At 36.8% G+C, this 21,808-nt stretch overlaps 1 protein-coding gene across 1 annotated transcript in view; it reads left to right on the top strand.

Moving 5' to 3' along the window:
* LOC149557331 (sodium/hydrogen exchanger 4-like) overlaps window positions 1–21,808 on the top strand; it is a 162,100-nt gene that overhangs the window by 88,896 nt on the left and 51,396 nt on the right. The window contains exon 11 of the mRNA XM_089832004.1: window positions 679–820. Coding sequence (XP_089688130.1) covers window positions 679–820 — 142 coding nt within the window. The remainder of the gene's footprint in view (window positions 1–678; window positions 821–21,808) is intronic.

Below are 21,808 nucleotides of genomic sequence, written 5' to 3'. Positions count from 1 at the left end.
AAAAAAAAAGGATTTTTTTGGAAACAAATTTGGCCAAATTTATGTTATACATAGCATAATATTGATACCTGTTTGAGGTTTATTGTAAGCCGGGGAATATTTTCTGCTTGTAAATTTCTTGTATAATTAAATTTATTTTATTGATTCTTGTAAACTGTGAATAGAGATATTCTAGACAACCGAGGAAGTTAATAATATGCTTAAACTTACCATGGAGGCTATCTACCAAGCCTTGTAGCTCAACTGGTCTAGGTATTTAAAAGGTCACACATATAATGTATTTTGCATGAAGAAGACAGTAACAGGATAAGTTTGCACCATAATAAGGGAAATTACACTAAAGAGCCATAAGCTTTTTTTCTCAAGATACTTTTGTTTATTTTTCATACTTTCGGTTCATTTATATTGCTACATGAGTTTTTCAAGCATTAGGGAAGTGGCAGTTTCTTTCATTCCACATAATCATGTTAGTTGTGGACTAGGCTTGTTTGTATTTGTAGCCATGCTCTTTTATTTACTAGCTGTCAAGTTAAGGTAAGATAAGGAAAAAGGGCTAGTAAAGTTAGAGATGACAAATTGGAAGGATAGTTTAGAGATTCTAGAACTTGAGTTTTTTGAATTTCCTACAAGTTAATAAAACTTTCAAGCATCTTATCCTGTATTTCTCTTATTTTGCAGCCCTAGAGCATTCATTGGAATCTTTTCTTCAGTTATGTCACTAGTTCTACTTGGACGAGCTGCTTTTGTTTTTCCTCTCTCTGCTTTATCCAATTATCTGCACAGGGGTACTCGAAATACAAAGATTACATTTAGACACCAGGTAATATTCCGAGAAAAATTTGTTGCTTATTATGTTTTCCATGGAAATATTAATTTTTGAACAAGAAAACCTTCTTAAAAATATTTTCATTGAAGTCTTATTTGTTTCAATCAATGTTTTTCATGAGCTTGTTAATCCAAATCAAACCTTCCTAAAAGTATTTTCAGAAAAGTGTTTTTGTCTCTTACAATGATTTGCATGGGCTTGTTGTTCCTGAATTTGTTTACAAAAATTGGCTAGGTTAGCATGTAAGAAAGTGAGATTTAAGAACATGGGAATGTATTTTTTGAAGTGTATTTGTCTTTTACAATGATTTGCATGGGCTTGTTGCTCCTGAATTTGTTTACACAAATTGGTTAGGTTGGCATGTAAGAAAGTTAGATCGAAGACCATGGGAATGTGTTTTTATGGATTTTGCATGGGGTTTACCTATGAGCAAGTATGAATGGAACTATTTTCCAGTTGTGTATAGATTAGCGAACTGTGTATATTAAGTCCACATAAGAAGACAATTGTAGGAAAAAAATCTGTGGATGAACTTTGAGCTTCCTAATTCCATTATTTTGAATAAAAATAAAAGAGTTCTACCTTGTGGAATATGATGGACGCTAGTCTCAAGAAGAGTATGGCTTTTCATCTAGAAATGCTTGGAGAAAGCAAGATAGTCAATATGATATCGGTAAGACTTATTTGGGATTATAACAATGGGTGCCCTAAGAATTGGATTGAGTTTCTACCCTAATTGAACACTCCAATAACTCAATCCATTCTTCTATAAATTAGTCACAATTTGAGGCTTGCTGGGGCTATTGTCCTTTACTAGTATTTGATATTAGAACGACAAAAAGATCAAGATGGGCAAGATTTAGATGTTTCCAAGGAAATGACTTCATTTAATGTACCTAGCAAATCTTGTTCAATAATAAAAGAGAACTAAGACATCTCAACAAAAATGCAAGAAATGCATGATCAACACTGAAGAGATAAAAAGTATAAGATTAGAGATAAGGTACCCTTGTCTTCAGGAAATTAGAGTTTGGAGGGACAAGCCATGACAATCCAATCATAAGATATGAATCTTTGTACATATTAGTAGTATTGGAGATGATGGTTAGGTTGGAAGGACAAACAATGAAGACCCAATCATAAGACCCAATGATGGTTTCAGCTTTGACCTTTCAATTTGGTGGTGAATTGTTAATTTTCACACCTATATGGCTTCCATATTGGACGATGAGGAAGGAGAGAAGTTTACTTGCATTGATGGACTTGGTGTGCGAAGACCAAGCAATACTTTTTGAGGTGATGCTACAATGGAAGAAGAAGGAGGCTTCAAGTAGATGTTGCAATATCTTAAACTAAATGTTGTAATATCTTAAACTAAATGTTGTAATATCTTAAACTAAATGTGTGCAAATTATCGTACCTAGAAAACCATCTAAGAGAATTTTTTTATATGATTTTTATAAAACTTATACATGTAAATGGAGGGAAATTTACAATCATTGAAGGATTTTTGTGTTTGAAAAGCAAGCAATACTTCTCGAGTAGGTGGTACTACAATGGAAGACAAGGGAGACTCGATGAAGGTTTTGTAATATCTTAAACTAAATGCATGCAAATTAATCATACTTAGAAAGCCACTAAATATTGATATTTTTTAATGATTTTTTAAAATGCATACATGTAAATAGAGGGCAATTAACCCATATGCATACCCAAACTGAGAAAGATCCATAATTGATATGTGTTAATGTGTGTTTTGTTCCATTATAACATGCAAAATCAAATACTCAATGATTTTTCAAAATGAAACATCAACTACTTAATCCTCTCTTGATATAAGGTCATCTCTCATGCTAAGCTTGCAATGCAAGATCTTGAAATGGCTTTAAGGTTCCTTCAACCATGGACACTTACTCAGTGAAATAATGTGATTTTTTGGTAATTGCTTAGGGGTTTTGCGCTATTCATTCAAGGATATAAATTCTTGCACTCCAAAAGATTTAGCTTCACAATGTGCAATAAAATGTAGTTTGATTTTCCAACTTCCACTTCAACTTCAACTTCAACTTCAAGTTACTAACTTTGACTACTTCTACTCCTAATTATGAATGCAAGGAATCTTGGATGACTTGGACTCTACTAGATGTAGCTTGATCAACGACTTTACCCACCTAGTGCAAGCTTCTAAAGAATACACAATTGATTTTCAAATCAATATCTCCTCTTCAATCCCATCAAATGGATGCAACTAAAGATTGAATATCAATTGAAGTTAATTGTTTTCAATCTTCGACTTACCACACGAGTCACACTTACAATCAACAAGAGGTTAGTGGCCCGGGTTTGTTCGAGTCAAGCAAGTAAACATTCACAGTTACTCCCTTCCAACTACACTACTTCTAAACAGTATGAAATGAAATCCTAATCTAAGTGAGAAATGCAAAGAACTGTGCAATACTCCAAAATGATCATATATATCCACCATGAAGCCCAACGATGAATAGAGAACAATTTTGGTAGCACTTTGGCAACAAAACATATCCCCTCCTACTCTCTCTAAAACTAATGAGTTACAAATTAAGAGGCCTTGGTTTTTTATAGTAGTTCCCAATACGAGTGGCTGAGATTGATTTGAAATCGAGGGCCAAAATTAATTCATGTAAGGCCTAATTAAGGTCTATGTAAGTGCTTGCCACAAATATTAAATGTCCACCCAATTTCAATCAGGCGCCACCATGTGGGCCAAGAGGAAAATTACATTCATTTCATGGACCAATGAGAAAATTCAAATCAATAACTGGATAAGGATCAAAGATAGGTGAACCAATGAGAAGAGAACCCATTGTAGATAATGCCACCTCATCATCTTGGGAAATGTGTTCCTTATCCTCATCCTTTTTCACATTCAATGTGATGGAGCCCAAAAAATTGTGCCTCCATTCTGAAAAATTAATGTTAGAGATTCTTTGCTAACAACCTATGAGTGGATTTACATATTACGTCAAAAGGAATCAAGCATTAGTGTAGTAGGTGATTGCAGTAATGGTCTCAGAGTGATCAAGCAAAATGTAGTATTTGTTCCTTCCAACCATCACCTTCAGTCTAGATTATTGGTTTTTGGATAATCAAATGTTTTTCAATCCTCATGTGTTCATCTTAATTCCTTGTTATTGACAAAAACGGGAGCCGTGGAGTCATTGACAAAAGATGATTAGGACATCCATTATCTCTACATCAACAAAAACTTGTTGTCGATAGCTGATTCATACAACGGTACCTACAATCTTTATGAAGGTGATACAAATAACCCAATCTTCAAAAGAGTTCGATGGAAGTAGGACATCCTACATATAAAAGATGTGCACTGGTATTCACAAATGTGATATACCGCCAAGAGTTCACCATGGGTTTCTGGATATGTCATCAAGGCAAGCACATAATCCACCCTTTGGGAGCAACGCCATTGCCCTATACTCGACAAGGATAATTCATATCTTCCGACAACGGTCATTGTATATGGATAACCGGACATCGAAAATCGCTATAAGTGATGCTGTCTATGACTATGCAAATAAGAGGCATGAATGCGTAAATGGGAAGGAGTAGTATTTCTTTGCAAGACACGATGATTTGTGGCAACTAATTTGTAGGATGCTTCAAAAACCATTACTCTTCCTTCTGGTCTTTGTGTTGAGGATTTCTTGACGTCCAAAAGCCTTCTATCACAAATATAACACAAGATGACCATACAAGTTTGAGAGGATAAACACCGGAGCATTGGAAGGACCAGGGCCGCTAAAGCAGGGAGATTTGCATCAATAGTTGAGGAGTTTCAATTAATATTTTACATCTCTAATGGTATTGTGTCTCTGTTGTAGGTTTGGAGGTATGAGCGTGGAGTTTCTATTTTTCCAAAAGATCACGTCCAGTTCTATAAGACACCAAAGAAATGAGAACATATGGAATACACATTCAAGCGGTGGATGCAAGGGGCATGAATACACACCGATGAAGAAATATCAAACAAGAGTAATTAAACCGTCCAGTTATATTTGGATTTAATTAAAATTATATTAAATACTTAAGAATGGTTAGTTATTAATATTGAAAAGGTGCAAGGCTTGATTAAGTAACTGATGCCTTTTGGTGCTTTATAAATATGTAATGTAAAATCAAACAAGACACCTTTCATATCTACCAAAAAAATCTCTGCAAATTCTAAAGCATATATGTTATTTAAGTTCCTTCCTTGGAAAAAGATTGAAGTTTGAACCAAGCTCTTGGATAGTGAATTATTGGGCATAAATTTCGATATTGTTTGAGACCAAATTGTGTTGAGTGGAGCATCTTCAATACGATTTTTTCTACAATATAATCAATAAGATTTTTTATTTGCTTTAGAGTTAAATTACTATATAATTTGTCCTTTATGATCATCTTTATTTTCTATTAATAATTTGTTATTAGGATAAGTGGATCAAATTGCTCGTTGCTATTTAAACCTGACAAATACAAATATTGTGGTTGTTTACTTATGTGTATCTATTTAGCCTCTTTAAGGGTTAAAACATCATAGATTGGTTCAAATATGCATGAATACGAAGTGATTTGATGCATCCTGATAATTGAATTATTTATAGATTTAATATATATAATATCATAGAGTTGTATGTGAAAATGTATAGTTTTGACTCTATTGCCCTCTTAAATTTCAGCACTGATCATGAAGTCACTCATAATTTTCTATCTATATGCTGGAAATAATCTAATCTCTTTCCTCTAAGGGTTTGATATCTATTTGTTTGAATAATTCACTTTTGATCTTATATCAACATTCACAATTTTATTAAAGTAATCGTATTTTCGAAGATTAATACTCACTATTAGCAATCCAGAAGTTTCTTTAATCTATTGCCATTTCAGGAAACTGTCTTTGCATTAAATCTTTTTGCTATAAATGTCTTGGATCCAAGTTTGTTATCTAGGATCAAGTGCACCAACCTTGGTTTTGTAGAACTAGAAGCATAGAGGATCCAAATCGAATTGATTGATCCTGTCAAGTTGGCCACAACTGATTAGATATCCCAGCATCGAGTAGGCAAGGCTCGTAGGATTCTAATCTATAGTTTTGGGAACCAACACAATGAAGCTAGACACCATCTTAGAAAATTGTTTCCATTTGACACTTGGCCTGTTTTTATTGATTCAGGATAGGGCTGACACCTCAACAGATTTATCCTTTAAGCTTGATAAATGCCCTTAATTGTTACTTGTTGAGGAGAAATCATATGTTACTCATCTATTTGTGATGGCTTATGCTCTCAATTGATTCGTCCTTTGAAATTTTTTAATCTTCTGGGCCTTAGAGTCTCTCTCTTGCCTTAATCTTCTAAGTTGTTCCAAAGAATGAATTTCAGCCCAACCTTCTTTCCAATGCCACATCTCTATTGACGGGATGATGGAGGGTCCTTGGCTTCTTGTCATCTACTTTCAATAATTTGGGACCACTTGTGATCTTCTTGGCTTTGACGTCCTTTGATCTCAGTCTAGTACCTACTGCCCAGATCCATCTTGGGAACATCTGTCTTGCCTTTGGACCACTTAGCTCCTGGTTCCTCCCATCTTGGATTGAGGCCTTGTTTTTGGAATACTTTTATCTCCTCTTTCCATACTTAGCTCTCAAGAAAGGACAAACTCAGTGCCACTTCTTAACCTTGATCAAATTCAATTTCAAATTTAGAGGTTAGTCTCCTTCTAGTTCTTAAAATCAGAATGTTATCACTTATATCAGACTTGACAAAGGAAGAAATTTAAGTTGATTACATCCACTAAGACTTTTAAATTGATTTTCTTTGATGCCAAGAGTCTTGCTACTAGTGACACCAACCTCATTCTTACCTAAGCTTGCTCAAAAGGATGTGATAAAAGTGTAAAATCAGGTCTTCTGTAGATAAAATTAATGAAAACAAGTAGAAACAGCCCCCTTTCTGAAAATTTAAAACCTCTGATATGATTAGAATTTAGAACGCTGTGATGTGAGCCCCTAATCCTGAACTGGGATGCAATTGTGTGGAATTATAACCATTGTCATATCTGCAACAAAGTTAAATTGGCTGTTTAAAAAATCTCAGAGATCAAAATGAGAATTTGAATACTTTGAAATGAAGTCTCCTTGATGAAGGTTGCCTGTAGGTGAGTGTTGAAAGACTGGAATGTGTTTGAATGTTGCTCCTTATTGCAAATGTGCATAAAAAAAAAGTGGATCAGATCCGTGTTGCAAGTATTAATCACAAAAAATCCCATAATTTTGCTTCTAATTTGCATTTGTTTTCAATTGAAATGTTTTCCAAATCATTGAGCAATTTGATTTATATAGAAAAGGCTTGCGAATTTGCCATTAAATGGCAGTTACATTGAGCATTTAGTTCCCAGCCATACCATTTAATTCGATTCCTCTTGTAAATTACAAATAGTCATTAAATACATAGCCTCCATGGTTAATCTTGAAGCAAGATTTGAACTGCTATAGGATTTGCAATGGAGTTTGTACCCATTAAATCATAGCTAAAATAAATTGCCTCGATCTTTGAGTTAAGATAGATTAGCATTTAAATTCAATTTTTCATATTAAAAAAACAAACTTCGCATTGAATTCAGTGCCTGGATTTGCACTTCGTAACTTCCAACATCATTTAAACAACCTCAAATTTTGCAGCAATCTTGCATTAATTGTTTTCCTGCAGCTTTCTCTTGAATTTTGTGCTATTGTCTATCAAGTATGGGCCCCATATAGGCCACATGTTTCCTATATTTTGGGTTCCTGTTTGAATCATGTTAAAGTTAAGTCCATGTAGGCCCACATATTTCCTATATTGGGAAGCTGATTGCATTGAAATTGTGCCCAGATCCACATGTTACATAGCTTGGGCCTAAATGGTTTCCATTAAACCATAGGTTACAGCTTATAAAGCGCTCAAAATGACGGGGTTTTAGCCTTGCCTCATTCCCAATGCAAGCCATCACATATGAAGTGGGATTGGTATAAAGAGCCCTGCTGGCTCTATGCTGGTAGATTGGTTTTTGCTTTTGAAAGTTTGCAATTTGTTTGTGTTTTTTAATAGATATATATTTTTTTCCAAAATTTTTGAAAGATAAGAATGCATGAAATTAAAACGCCATCACAACTAGCTCACCAATTTTATTCAATGTATGTGATTTTGCAAATATTTACAATGCCAAAAAGTCTTTTTTTTTTGTAAATGCTCTGTGAAAAGACACTGCTTGGGTTTCATCCCATCCGCCTCCCCTTCCCTGGCGAGCCCCCATGTATGGAAGATGAAGATTTCCATATTTTCTCCAAACTTCAAGTCAGACTCTTCTTGTTTGGATGGTTTGTGGTTTTAGGTGATTGGAAAAAAATGCAAGAAGGCAATTCTGAATTCCGCTCGTAGAGTCCTCTACAATTCTGTAAGAATACACAAAAGCCCTAGCCTCCTCATTATGTCTTGAAAAGAGAGGTGGGGGAATGTTAGGAATCACAGAAGAAACCCCTCCATGCTGAACATACCCCTGAATCAAGACATGCCTCAGGGATTCGTGAATATTTGGGCCATCCCACTCTCATCGCAAACTGCCTCCTTCATTATAGGGGAAAATATAATTCCACTAGGGTGTTTTGCAAGAGTAAAAGATGCTCGAGCTATCCCCTCCAATCCAGATTTGTCTTTCAACCTGAACTCCTCACACCCGAGATCAAAGGAAGACACATTTAATAAGGGTCAAAGTGATCATGCTTCCTCTAGCAGCTTTAAAATTCTGGCATTCTGGAATGGATGCAACCAAGCAAGGATGATCGATTGGTGGAACTCTGAATTTTGTCGGCAGGTAAGTATCTCCCCCTAGATTGTGATTTCTATTGTCTTGATTATCCCTCTGAAAAATCTTGGCAAATTCCTGGTCAACGAGGGAATTTTTTCTTTGAATCCTCCCCCTTCTTATTTTTTGACACGACCTACAATTTCAATCCTCATTACTGTTAATTGCAAAGGATAGCTGCATGGTTTAGTTTGGGTATCCTTCCAATTTCATTACAAAGGAAAGAAGTGCTTCATAGTATTGGGGATTGCTTTGGTTATTTCTTATGATGCAAAATCCCTCCCTCCCATCAAGAGAAATGTAAAATTTCACTCCTGATCAATCCATGCTTCGGTTTATTGAAGTTGACCATTCACAACAACACATCTTTTAGCATTTACCCTAAACTACCAGGGAGAAATAGACGGAAATAGATTGTCTCTTACTAAAGATTTTATCACCCCTCTAGCCCTTCTAAGATCCCTTAATCTTCTCCCTCCTTTGGCTCCCTCAATGAATCACTCCTTAATTCCCCTTTCACAGGATACCACCTCGGATTAGAATAATCACATCGACAAAGAAGAACTGGAGGTGTACCCAGCTTTGCCTTAGTCTAACCCTACCCTGCCCTCTCCCACACTTGCTCTTTGATCCATCATTATATCTAATGATAATCAAATTAATGTCCAAAAATCTTCTTCCTCTCCCCACCCCCCACTCCCTATTCTGATTTATCATGATAGTAGTGAGATTGCCATGTCTTCTAAGACTCAGAATCAATGTTTACATTTTGGATTGTCCCTGCTGGATATGGACCCAGTAAACCCTCCCCCTAATGGTTACCCCTTCTATCCCCCACCCCATTCCCATTCAAAATCTTCATACAATCACCAAAGAAGAAGCAACAATCATTACAAGTTCCCTTCAAATTAGGCTCCACCAGCTAAATGATCTCATGGGAGAATTCACTTTTACTAATGAGGCAATTGAAAAGGAATTACTGGGCTGGAAAGAGTTGGAGGCACGTCTCCCCCACTCCTTAACCAATGAATATGCAACACTACAACAACTGAATCATGATTCAGAGCAAATTCCCATGGAATTAGCCTCTCTCTATGATATAATAGGCCTCCACCAGGTCACTAACATGGTCAATGAATCTCCTGACTTTCCCTTGGCTTTCCCAAATTTGGAAGATTGTCAACAAATCTCAGACCAATCCATCATGACATGGAAACAAATGATTCTATGCTGCAACCCTCCAATAACTCTTTAGGGATTGCGGGTACAGTCTAAGGTAATAAATCACCCAATTATTGCAAAACTTCCAAGAAGCGGGGCAGAAAATCAAAGTCGGAATTTCTTAGACAAGAGGTAGAGCCGATAATCAGACTAAGATCACACCCATTTTCAACAATGCGAAGGGGAATTGCCTTCCACCTCCCTCATGAAGATCTCTTCATGGAATATAAGGGACTGTAATGCCCCTACCAAATAGCGGCTTTTAAAACGTTGTCTTAAATCCTTTGAATCAGACTTCATCCTTTTCAAGAAACTAAGATAGATGCCGAGGAACTGGTCTGCCTCGATAGAAAACTTCGCATGTGGAAAATGTGGGAGTGACCTATAGTATTTGCCTCTAGAGGAATAGTGTGTATATGGAACCCTAAAATCATACAGTTCACCCTAGACAATAGTTCATCCCAGTGGATAAGTGGCAAGATTAAGAGCATAAAGTTAGGAATATCCTTTATTATTATCAATGTTTGTGGACATATTTCCTTAGAGAAATTGGCTGTATGGAGAGACTTATCTACTTATATCACATCCCATCACTCCAGCAATATTATTATTGGTGGTGACTTTAATGCCATTACCTGTCTGGAAGAAAAGACCAGTGGAGTTAGAACCCTCAACCAAGTTTCTAGAGATTTTATGGAGTGGATCTCCTTCAATAACTTAATGGACATAATTCCCACTAAGGGATCCTTCACATGGGGCAACAAGAGAGCAAGGAATGACCTTATAGCTGAAAGATTAAATAGATTTCTTTTCCATGGTGATCTATCATTCTTCCCCTTCAATCTTACCACAAGTATCGAATCAACATTGGGCTCAGATCATTTTCCAATATCCTTGGTTATTAAGGAGATCTCCAGATTTGGTAGATCTCCATTCAAATTCGAAAAGATGTGGTTTCAGGATAAAGAATTCCTGTCCCTCTTGAAAGCTTGGTGGAATGAAGCAATATTTCATGGATAAAAAATGTTCATCTTTGTCTTCAAGTTGAAACATCTGAAATTAAAACTCAAGATCGGAACAACAAATATTTCAATAATATTTTTGAAGATTTGGCAAAGGTGGAACATGATATCTTAGACTTGAATGAACAAGTCGTTATCAACGGTCTAGATAACACATCATATTTTTAGGAAAAACTTCTTCTAAATAAGTAAGGAGACTTATTAGTCAAAGAAATTTTTTTTTGGAGGCATAAATACAGGGATTCTTGGCTGAGGGATAGTGACAAGAATACCAAATTCTTTCATAATAGTGTTAGGGCTCGAGGTTGTATTAATAGAATCACAAGAGTTAGAGATTATCAAGGGAACATGATAGAGGAGCTGGCAGCATTTGTTGAATCCCTAGCATCCCTACTATAAAAATGCTCTCAACAATTGGGGCTTCTTCGATGGAGTGGCACAATCCACCATATTAAACCTTATACCCAAAATCATCACCAACAAACGTAACACAATGTTAAACAAAAAGTTTTCTAAAGAAGGAATTAAGGAAACACCTTTTCAACTGCAACCAGACAAAGCCCCAAGCCTGGACAGCTTCTAGGCTTTCTTCTTTAAAAAATGTTAGAACTTTCTTGGGTATGAACTATGGAGAGCCCTAGAAGGGAGTAGAAATTATTGTAATCTTCTTAAGGAAATCAATCATACCTTGCTTACTCTTATCCTAAAGAAACCAGAAGCTACCCATCTATGTGACTCTTGGCCAATCGTCTAGTGCAATACTTCATACAAGATTCTCACTATACTTTGCCAAATAGACTTAAAAAGGTGTTCCCTCTCATCATCTCTGATGAACAAACTGGCTTTATCCTAGGAAGGTCTATTTTAGACAGAGTCATAATCATTCAGGAGCTAATTCATTATGTTCAAAAGAACAAGGAGCTATGCATGTTAGTCAAGCTAGACATTCAAAAGGCTTATGACAAAGTGGATTGGATATTCTTATGTAAGTGCTTGGAAGCATTTGGTTTTTGTAGGCAATGGATCCATCTTATTTTCAGCTACATCTCATCCCCCAAAATATCCATACTCATAAATGGGAGCCCAAAAGGCCTGTTTGACATCTTGAGGAGTATTAGGTAGGGTGACCGCATTTCCCCTTTCCTATTTGTCATTATGGCTGAAGCATTTGGCAGAGTCACAAAGTTCTCCCAAGAGAAAGGCTCTCTCCATGGCATTAAGATCATAGATGGGATACCCGATATCACCCATCAACAATTTGTGGATGACACCATCCTCCTAGGGAAATGCTCATTAGCTGAGGCTTCGACCCTCAAAGCCAATCTAGATTTATATATGGTGGCTTTAGGCCAGTTATTCAATGATGAGAAATCGGAATTTTTTTTGTCAACTCTGATCTTGTCATAGAATTGGGGACATTTCACATCCTCGGCTTTGAAAAGGGTACTTTCCATTTTAAGTACCTAGGATTACCACTTGATAAAGGGACCAAAACATCAAGTCTAAGGAAACAAGTCTTTCAAAAAGTGGACTCCAAAATGGAGTGCTAGAAAACTAGATGGTTGTTCATGGGTAGGTTAACAATGATCAAATATGTTCTCTTTTCCCTACAAGCTTATCAGATGTCCTCCCTCCCCTTGCCTTCCAATGCCAAGAAGAAAATTAAAAATAAATTGAAGACATTTTACTGGCAAGGGACTTCCCAATAGAAGAAACTTGTTCTTATCAGTTGGGATAGCCTATGCAAACCCTTTAGAATTTGGAGACATAGATATTAGAAGTCTCTCTTGGCAAAGTAAAGCCTTTGGAGCCAAATTGGTATGGAGATTATACAAGGAACATGACAGGCAATGGGCGAAGATCTTATATCATAAATACCTTTTCCCTTTGGACCCGCTTATCCTATATGGAACAATCCACACCCGCCCCGCCCCCTCTCCCAAGGGGATCTAGAGTTTAAAACTTTATTCTAGACAATAGATCTCTCATTATGGATCACCTTTCTTGGGATGTAGGTAATGGTCACGAAGTTCTATTCTGGAAGGATTCTTGGGGTGGCTACCCCCTCTCCATTTATCCTTTTATCCTAATATATGTCCTGCCCTCAAAGAACATTGGGGCAATCCCCTTAGCAACTACATCTGGTTTCCCAATAACCATCCCCAATTGGGATGGCAATGGAGACCTCTCCATGATTCTCCACTTTCCTAATAAGAAAATATTGAGCTGATCTTTGCCCTTCAAGCTTGACAAATCTTCCCTAAAGTTAAGGCTATCCAACTAGTTTGGACAAAAGCCAAGTCTGGTAATTATAGTGTTAAAGAAGGATATAATTGCCTTGTCGCCCAACATAACTGGGTAAACTCCTCCCTTCCCCTTGACCTTTGCTGGAACAAATCCGGCCTTCCTAAAACTTGGATGTTTTTATGGGTAGCTGCCAAAAAATGAATACTCACAGCTAAATGGTTTAAAAAAATAGGCTTCTATGGTCCTTGTTTTAGCCTATGTAAAGACCATGAAGAAATGATGGATCATATGTTATTACAATGCCCTTATGCTCACAAATGCTGGTCTTGGCTTTGCAAAAAACTTCTCTTAAACCTGGCATTCCTAATGAATTCCTTGTACACTTAAAATCTTGGCCCTCCAAAGGACCTAAAAGTATTTATAACGATTAAGGAGCACAACTCCAGCTATCCTCTGTTGGGAGCTATGGAAAGAGCGAAATTGAAGAATTTTCCAAGATTCAAAAATGTCCTAGGAATCCTTATGCAACAAAATTGAAGCTAGTATAGTTGAAAATATCAACAATAAGTTAAGGTCTAAATGTTATCCTGAAGGGCTATTCTCAGAATGGTGCATTTATGAAAAAAGAATGGTTTGGCTTGACTAACCCCATCTGTGTAGGCCCAAGTGGCAACGAGACTAAACAAAAAAGATTGGAATGTGCTTCAATCCCTCCCCCTCATAGTTGACACAAACTCAATTTTGATGGAGCTTTGAGGGGAAATACAGGCTATGCTGGCATTGGTTGTATAAGACACGATTGGAATGGGAATATCTGTGGTCAAATAACTAAGTCCATTGGTGTCGCCTCCAACAATGTGGCTGAATTGGAGGCCTTAGTTGAAGGGCTCCAATAATGTAGCATGTTAAAAGTAGAAAATATTATCATTGAAGGAGATTCCTAGATTATATTGAATGCCCTTAAAAATAAATCCTCCCCAAATTGGAATGCTAATTCAAAATCAAACAGGGCTATTGAAATTTTATCACTTCTGGTTATACCAAATCACTCACATTTATAGTGAAGGAAATTCCCTAGTTGATTCCCTTGCTAATAAAGAGGCCAATGGCTCTTTCATTTTTCATCCCTTCTAATCATAATCATCCCACCCCCCTTAGGATTTTTTCGGCTTTACTATGACATCATCCTTTAATTTGTCCCACTTTTAGTACTTATGTGGCTAAATTATATTAAGGACTGCGTGCATCGCTACCTTGAAGTTAGCAATCATCTTTTAGTATTGCCTTGACATCATTTTTTTGAACTCCTTTTCTCCTTTTTTCTTAGCTTTTTATCGTTCCATAATGATCACACATATCTCGGGTTATCACCTTATTAATTGTAACCCTTAATCTTTAAATATCTGCATGGAGGAATGCATTTAATCTTGCCTTGAGATTATGATCAACATTGCTGGTGCAGTTACTTTATTTGTATTGCTTCTTGCCACCTCCCCATTTGCACTACTTAGTTGTGACAGTGCTTGGCTCCCTTTTTTCTCCCCCCAACATGGATACTAACATTAGGATGAAGACACGAAATCGGTTGCTTCAATTCTAGGGCAATATTTTCGAGCCTAGGTTAAAGCTTATGCTATATGACTACATGACTCATAGCTTGATTGTAAGGGCTGTTTGGAAAATTGTTGGTGAAGAGTTTTTGAGAATGGATGAAAGGTTCAAGTCAAATATGGATATTATTGTAGTAATTGTCTCCACAATCTTGCGTGTGGGTGGGGATAAAAGAGCCATATTGGAATTATGTTAGAGGCTGTTTAAGGCTTCCCTAGTGATAGAACTTGGGGTAATGCTTGATAACATTTATGACAATCTATGTATCCCCAAGCACAATGAATTTGAGGTGATGGACAGAGTTGTGGACACAAAGCCTATCTTGATAATCAAGAACCTAGACGCTTTCAACTCGAGGATCCCATCAATCCTCTTAAATTGGTGGTTTCTCCTTGATATTTTTAGCATTCGTGACCCCCTTGAATGTGATGGATTAGCCTGGTTCCTACTTGCAGACCACGTGGATGATAGCGAATATGAAGTCGATTCCTTAGACGAGGAATGATGTTGATAGCTACTAGTCTTTCTTTTTGGTAAAATGGAACTATCTCTATAAACTGTCGATGCCTTTTGTGTTTCTAGTACTCTGGTTGATGTTATTATAAATATTGCTTACTTTGACTCTATAAGTATTATTGACACTTCTAGTTAATATTACGCACTTGATTTAATGGGTCTATCTTTAGTTTGTGATTTCATTAGGCTTTGAATGATTATAGAGTAGATTTTAGCGTCTGGGTTTTTCCAGTTTGCAAGTGGCCTGTTTCCTCTCCCTTTCCCCTTTCCCCACTCCTACTTTATCCTTTATATGGTGTTTTCCAGACTAATACTGACAATATTGTTAAGCTGTATCTTTTATGCTCTTGCCCTCTGTGGAATCTCTAGACTTGAAAGGCTCCCCATTCCATTATCCCCCCATCTCCTACCCATGTCACTATTGAAATGGGGGCCCTCTCAAGTTTTGTCATTTCTCCTAGTGTAGCTAAGCAATGAGAATCCAAGGCTTGACTCATTGCCTTGAAAATCTTTAAGTCTAAGCAAACACTTTCAAAATGCATATTCAAATGGATTTCGAAAATTTGGTATAGTTTCTTATTTTGATTATTTCATTTGTGGTAATATTACTTTATTATTTGTGTCATTTCTCCCACTCTATGTAGGCATGTAGGCTTTGAATAGCCAAATTATGGAGTTACAATAAAGAGCCTTTTTCAGTGTCCTTTTATCATGGTAGCTTTTCATCTATATGATTATAGGCCTCTCAATTAGAATGATTCTTTATAGTTTCTTTAACAGAGTATGGGCTCAAGGTGTAATCACTAATCCATTAGTGTTGATTAGTGCTTTGGTGTTGGGCCTTAATTTCTCTTGGAGCCCGTGCCTCCTATCTTTTGGCTACAATCACATTATCTTTAGCTTTGAATGAAATGACTTGGCGATTTACATGTTTTAGATTGGTTTGGTATATGATGCCTTAAAATATCCCTGTTTCAGTATCTAACCTACAGGGAACTCTAAACTAAACATGGCTTGGGTTAATATTAGTTCAAGTTTCCCTCATGAGTAATGAAATTTTACTATGTTTTGTGGTTTCTATATTATTTTGTATGTGATATTAGATACCTAAAGCACAGTGAGATTGCTAAGTGGCATTGTTCATAATAATGCCCTATTTGATACAAATGCTTAGCGCTCGAAGCATAAGGGTTCCCTCTCCCCAATTCTGTTTCCCAACCTCGGCCCTAGTCGAATCCCTCCGCAGAGAGGTGAGGAGAAACAATTGAACTATCTATTCCTTGAGGGATTTCAAGGCCTCACATCCTAATTCTCGGGTATGTTATGACTTTTCCCCCAAAATCTCCTTGGTTCTAGCCTTCTCTACAATTATCCCTCATGGGAGTTTGATTGGGTGTCCCCGTTTCCTTGTTACCCACCCTTATACTTCTAAGCCTCCAAGCAAGGGTAATCTTTTAGAAATTTATTTTAGATGAATCATAAGTAGATTTGATTGGTGGTGGGCCTTTGGTTATTAAGGAGCCTATGTCTCCTATTAGTGGCGGACTATTACTATTACTTTATAGCTCTGAATGCCACAACTATTTGTTTCTTTAGGATTGTTTATATTTTGCAGTCTGTTTCATGCTCATGCAAATTTTCTATTCAAATTAAGCTATGCTTTGATTGAATATCTATTCCTACACTTGTGTTGGCTGCATATGGCTCTTCTGTAGCTCAACTCAGATTTCGGGGAGCATAATGGCTTCGTTTCTCTCTTTGATGGGCTAGCTTGTCTCTCTCTACAATATCCAATCTATTATGGGTCAATTTTATTTTGATATAGGTTAAACTATTTTATCAGGATGATTCTTGGTCTCTTTGCTCTTGCAATGGGGGAACTACTAACCCCCCCACCCTCAATCTATGGTTTTCATTTTTCTTGGTTGTCTCTTAGATGTAGGGGAGATGATTGCAGGGGATCTTGCAACTTGTTATGCTGAAACATCATTTCTCTGTTCTCTTTCGTTCTCTTTTTGATGGATAAGTTGTTTGGCTTCCTCTATCTCTTTCTAAGAGGCTCTTAGAATTCAGATTTCATTATGTAAGGGCTAGTATGCCAGCTCAAGACCTCACTTGGAGACAGTTGTAAAGCTGGTATGGCACCTCTGCCATCTGATTATGGCCATGTAAATAGAGGGTTTGCCCTTATTATTATTGGAGGTTCTCCTCCCCTTCTACACAAGACCTTGGTCTTGGTTAGACTAGGGGTTCTTCCCCCTTTGTTTCCCCTAGTGCCCGCACTTTGAACGGGGTAATTTTTTGTAAATATTCCTTAATATTAATAAAATTCGGCATATGCCTATTATTGATTAAAAAACAAAAACAATGCCAAAGTAACAAATGCAAATAAAAACAAATATTTACAATGCCAAAGTAACAAGGGATGTACTCATTTAATTTTCAGAATTTTCAAAAAACCTAGCAGTGGTAGAATGTTGATGTTAGCTCCTTGTTGGAACTAGTTCTCATCCCGAAGTTGGCGTGGATGTTGGAAAAGAATTATGAAGCCACTAACTAATACACATACCCTTTCTTACACTTCAATGCAGTTGTAAGATAAAGAGAAAGATAAGATAAAATTATTAATGTCCAACAAAAGACCACAAGAGGTCTTGGGACTAAGAATTTACAAATAGACAACTGACAGCAGCAGGAGCACCAAATGGTGTCCGAGAAAACAAAACAACAAAAAAACAAGGAACAAGAAGAGAGAGGACAAGGAAAAGACTAAGTCCTTCCTTGGCAAAAAGAAATCAGTCACAGAAGGATAAGACTGTGAGTGGACAAGAGCCCTGAACTGTCTCTATGAACTCGTCTTTGGAATGACCAACATAACTGGTACAACAAGCCATCCTTTTTCATACCCCGTAAAGGAGGTAAGGGTGAAAAAAAGGCAGTGATAGGCTGTTTGGAATTATGGAAGTAGTGACTGAAGAGTACTATCACGGAGCAAAGTGGCCTCTTGAAGATAAAGCGCTAGACACCGCTGATCACAATAACTGAAGAAAGCTGAAAGAGAAAAGTAGTCCCGAAATAGGCCATAAAATCTCTCTCTGATCTCATAAAAGATAGGGCATCGAAAAATAAAGTGAGTCTCCGTCTCAACCTTAGCTAAAGTACACAACTTACAAATCTGTTCTCCTTTGTCAATATGATGGTTTTTCTGAGCATGAAGATGATTAGAACCAACTTTGAAAGACCCTAGAGAGATACGAAGGGCATGACTCCATTGTCGAGAAAGATAACTAGGACAGACAATAATCCAATCACTAATCTCCAAAAAGTGCTCCACATATAAGGCCATCCTTGAATGTAAGCCACCATGTGGGGTAGTCCAGGTAGTAATAATATACTGTCTGTAAATATTAAGTTTGACATGCTCTTTTAACTCTTGTCTAGATGGGAGTAGATGAGTAGGGGCATCTAACAAGAATTGATAAGGAGAGAGACGATCAATATTAATCCCAATTGAGCTCAACAAAAAAGATGCCTGTGCATACCAGCAATGAACACGAGAGCTAGTATTGGAACACACAATAGCAATAGAAGAACAATAAGCTAGGTAGGAATATCTATCAAGGTCACTAACCGAGTTCGCAAAACCATGCAGACGATGAAGGAGTCAAATCAGATCAAATATAACCACAAGATTGAAGGGATGAGTACCAGATTCAGCAAGAATGATATTGTGAGGAGTGAATCTGCGACATCTAATGATGCACCGTTAAAGTAGTGTCTGAACTCGTTCGATCGAGGCCTAGTCAAGACTAAGGAGAGAAGGCCTCTACACCACAGAGCCATAAAGAACAGTTGGCCAAACAAGGGAGTCCAGGAGGGATAACTTGGACAGGGTATCCTAGTAATGGTGTCTAAAGCACTGTTTCTCAAGCATAGCAAGAGAACCCATACCCGTACAAACTTTGGACTGTATCGCCGGTCTCATACTAAAGTGAGGCCCAAAAAACTTAATTGTAATGTCCCCCATCTTTTAGGCCCTCAATTGTGTTCTTAGCCTTTCATTCCTCGAAGGCTAAGTGGGGAAATAAGGAGAAAAAAATTAAATATAAAGTCAATAAATAAATAAATTTAAAGGTGACTTTATATTTAATTAATTTAATTGGAAAGTGGAAAGTTTTGATTACGTAAAAACAGGTTTTAAACGACCCGAAACCTTTAAAAAAGTATTAGAAAAATACAAACATAAAAGTTCAGGAAAAAAAGGCCTCAGAGAACAAAAAAGCAACCACAGAAATAGGAAGCCAAAGTACAAATATGCACTAAAAGACAGCAAAAGAAAAGTGTAATGTGCTCATTATAAAATAAATAATAAATTGAACTTTTGTAATGGGCCGATTGATTTAATGTATCTTGGACCCATTTTAATTTTTGTTTCCATAGTTTGTGTCGCTGTCGGCTATCTTTGCACACCCTCGGAAAGGTTTCTCGACGGGTATTTAAGCACGGCTTGTAGGGAGTATGTAGGTATGTTTTTGGATTAATTTCTCTATACTACGAATTCCTGTTGGAGTTTTGGATTGTTCGCTATTTCAGAAATGAAAGATCTTCCCTATTTGGCTCGTGCGGTTTCGGTGGGATTCAACCCTCACCCTATTCTGTTGTTGCATGTATCACCTAGCTTGGATCTGGAAAATCGGTGCCCTCTCTTATTGCAAATGTGTAAACTTATATCTCTGGTAACAAGTTGAATCAGTTGTTTTGATATTAATTAATGAATGCATTGTTCTGACACTAAGCATAAATCCATTCCATCTACCGTATGACTCACTACCTATCTATCATTCCTAGCGGCATCCACTGTATGACCCCAGTATTCTTCCTCCTGTATGGTCATCCTTGCCTTTCCTTTTGTACGACCATTTTTCCGTTTGCACCGTATGGCCGAGTAGAATTCCTGCCGTACGACCCTCAAATCCAACCGTACGGCCCTCTGTTTCACATTATTTTTGTCACTGTATGGACATCCTATCATTTCATCAGCATCAGACTCTGTACGGCTTGCAACTTGGTCACCATACATCACTTCTTTTCCACTGTACAGCCTTCTAGTTATTTCCTTCGTATGGCCTCTTCTTCACCCTCATCGTGCGGTTACTTCCTAGCCTTGCCGATTCATTTGACATCCAAAGAACTAGCATCTGAATGATTCGGAGGATATTTTGACTAAAATTTTAAGTATCTCCAAAACTCTAATAATCAGTACCATGTTGAAGTCCTCACAATTCTAACTCTAATGCAACTTGAATGGACAAAATTGGAGTTTAAATGACAAAGTTACGACTAGTCAAAGTTTGGTCAAATCGGGACCAAATGTCGTAAAAAGGTGAAAAAAAATCATTTCAAAAGTGGTCAACAATGGATTTCAAATGAAAGAGCTCGTCAAAAGCTTTCCAATGGTGTTCATTTTGTCAAAAACGGAGATCAAATGTGAAAGTTGTGACGGTTTGAAGTTTAGGTAAAAGTGTGGATTCTGATGACATCATAACATCTTAAAGAGAGGGAAAAAATTCAAATTGAAATGAAAATGATTATTTAATTTGAATTAAAGGAATTAGATGATGGGATTTGAACTCCCAATCATTGCCCTCCTAAAAGTAAGGCCAACCAATGGGCTATTTATGGTATATTTGATAGAAAATGAAGAGTTGCTATATACCCATAACAAATCTGCCCAACCTTATTTAAATAAGGTTTATCGTTAATTTTTTATTATTTTTAACCTCAAACTTGCTACGGGACAAAACTATAAAATGGAAAAAGGGGGTTAGACGAGATGTAAATGGTTATAGGGCCTATTTATGTATTTTTTTGTTTTAGCCTATTTTAGGCTAATCTTATGTATAAAAAGGGGGATTGGAGTCCATTTTCAAGGCATGAAAATTATAAAAGTTATTCTGATTATTCCATCTTTGAGAGGAATTAGAAGGACGAGTTATTGCTGAGAAGGGGAGAGAAAATTTTAGAGGACATATTTCCAGTCCCGAACATTGGAGTAGTGTAATGCTGATGTTCTACAAGGGGTTGATTCTGTAACACGTTGTAATTGATTTTGGAGTTAATTGGATTGGTCCACTAGTTGGACTTGGACCTAGAGATGTAGTCCTCATAGGGCGAACTTTGAGATCAAATTGTGTTGTGCCTCTCATCTCTCATTTTTACTTTCTGTCAACTTGTTATGTGTTGTTCTTTTCTACATTTTCAATTACGTTAATTTGCTTTAGAAAAAGCATTAAATTCATTTTACATAATTGGTTTAAATTGCTTTGTATCAATCCTTAATTCTTCTTCTCTGTAATTCCAATGGTTTTAAACACAGCCACACATTTACTGCATGGATCGGGAAAGTATATCTGATTGTTGGGATTAAGTCATAAAACTTGTAGATCCTAAATCAAATGACCGAAGCGCACATATAGAAGAACGGGATCTG

Source organism: Cupressus sempervirens, chromosome 5 (genome assembly GCF_028749045.1).
Source record: "Cupressus sempervirens isolate cs-2001-9-10 chromosome 5, ASM2874904v1, whole genome shotgun sequence".
NCBI lineage: Eukaryota > Viridiplantae > Streptophyta > Pinopsida > Cupressales > Cupressaceae > Cupressus > Cupressus sempervirens.
The sequence above is the reverse complement of the archived record's forward strand: the minus strand, read 5'-3'. Positions and strand labels throughout refer to the sequence as shown.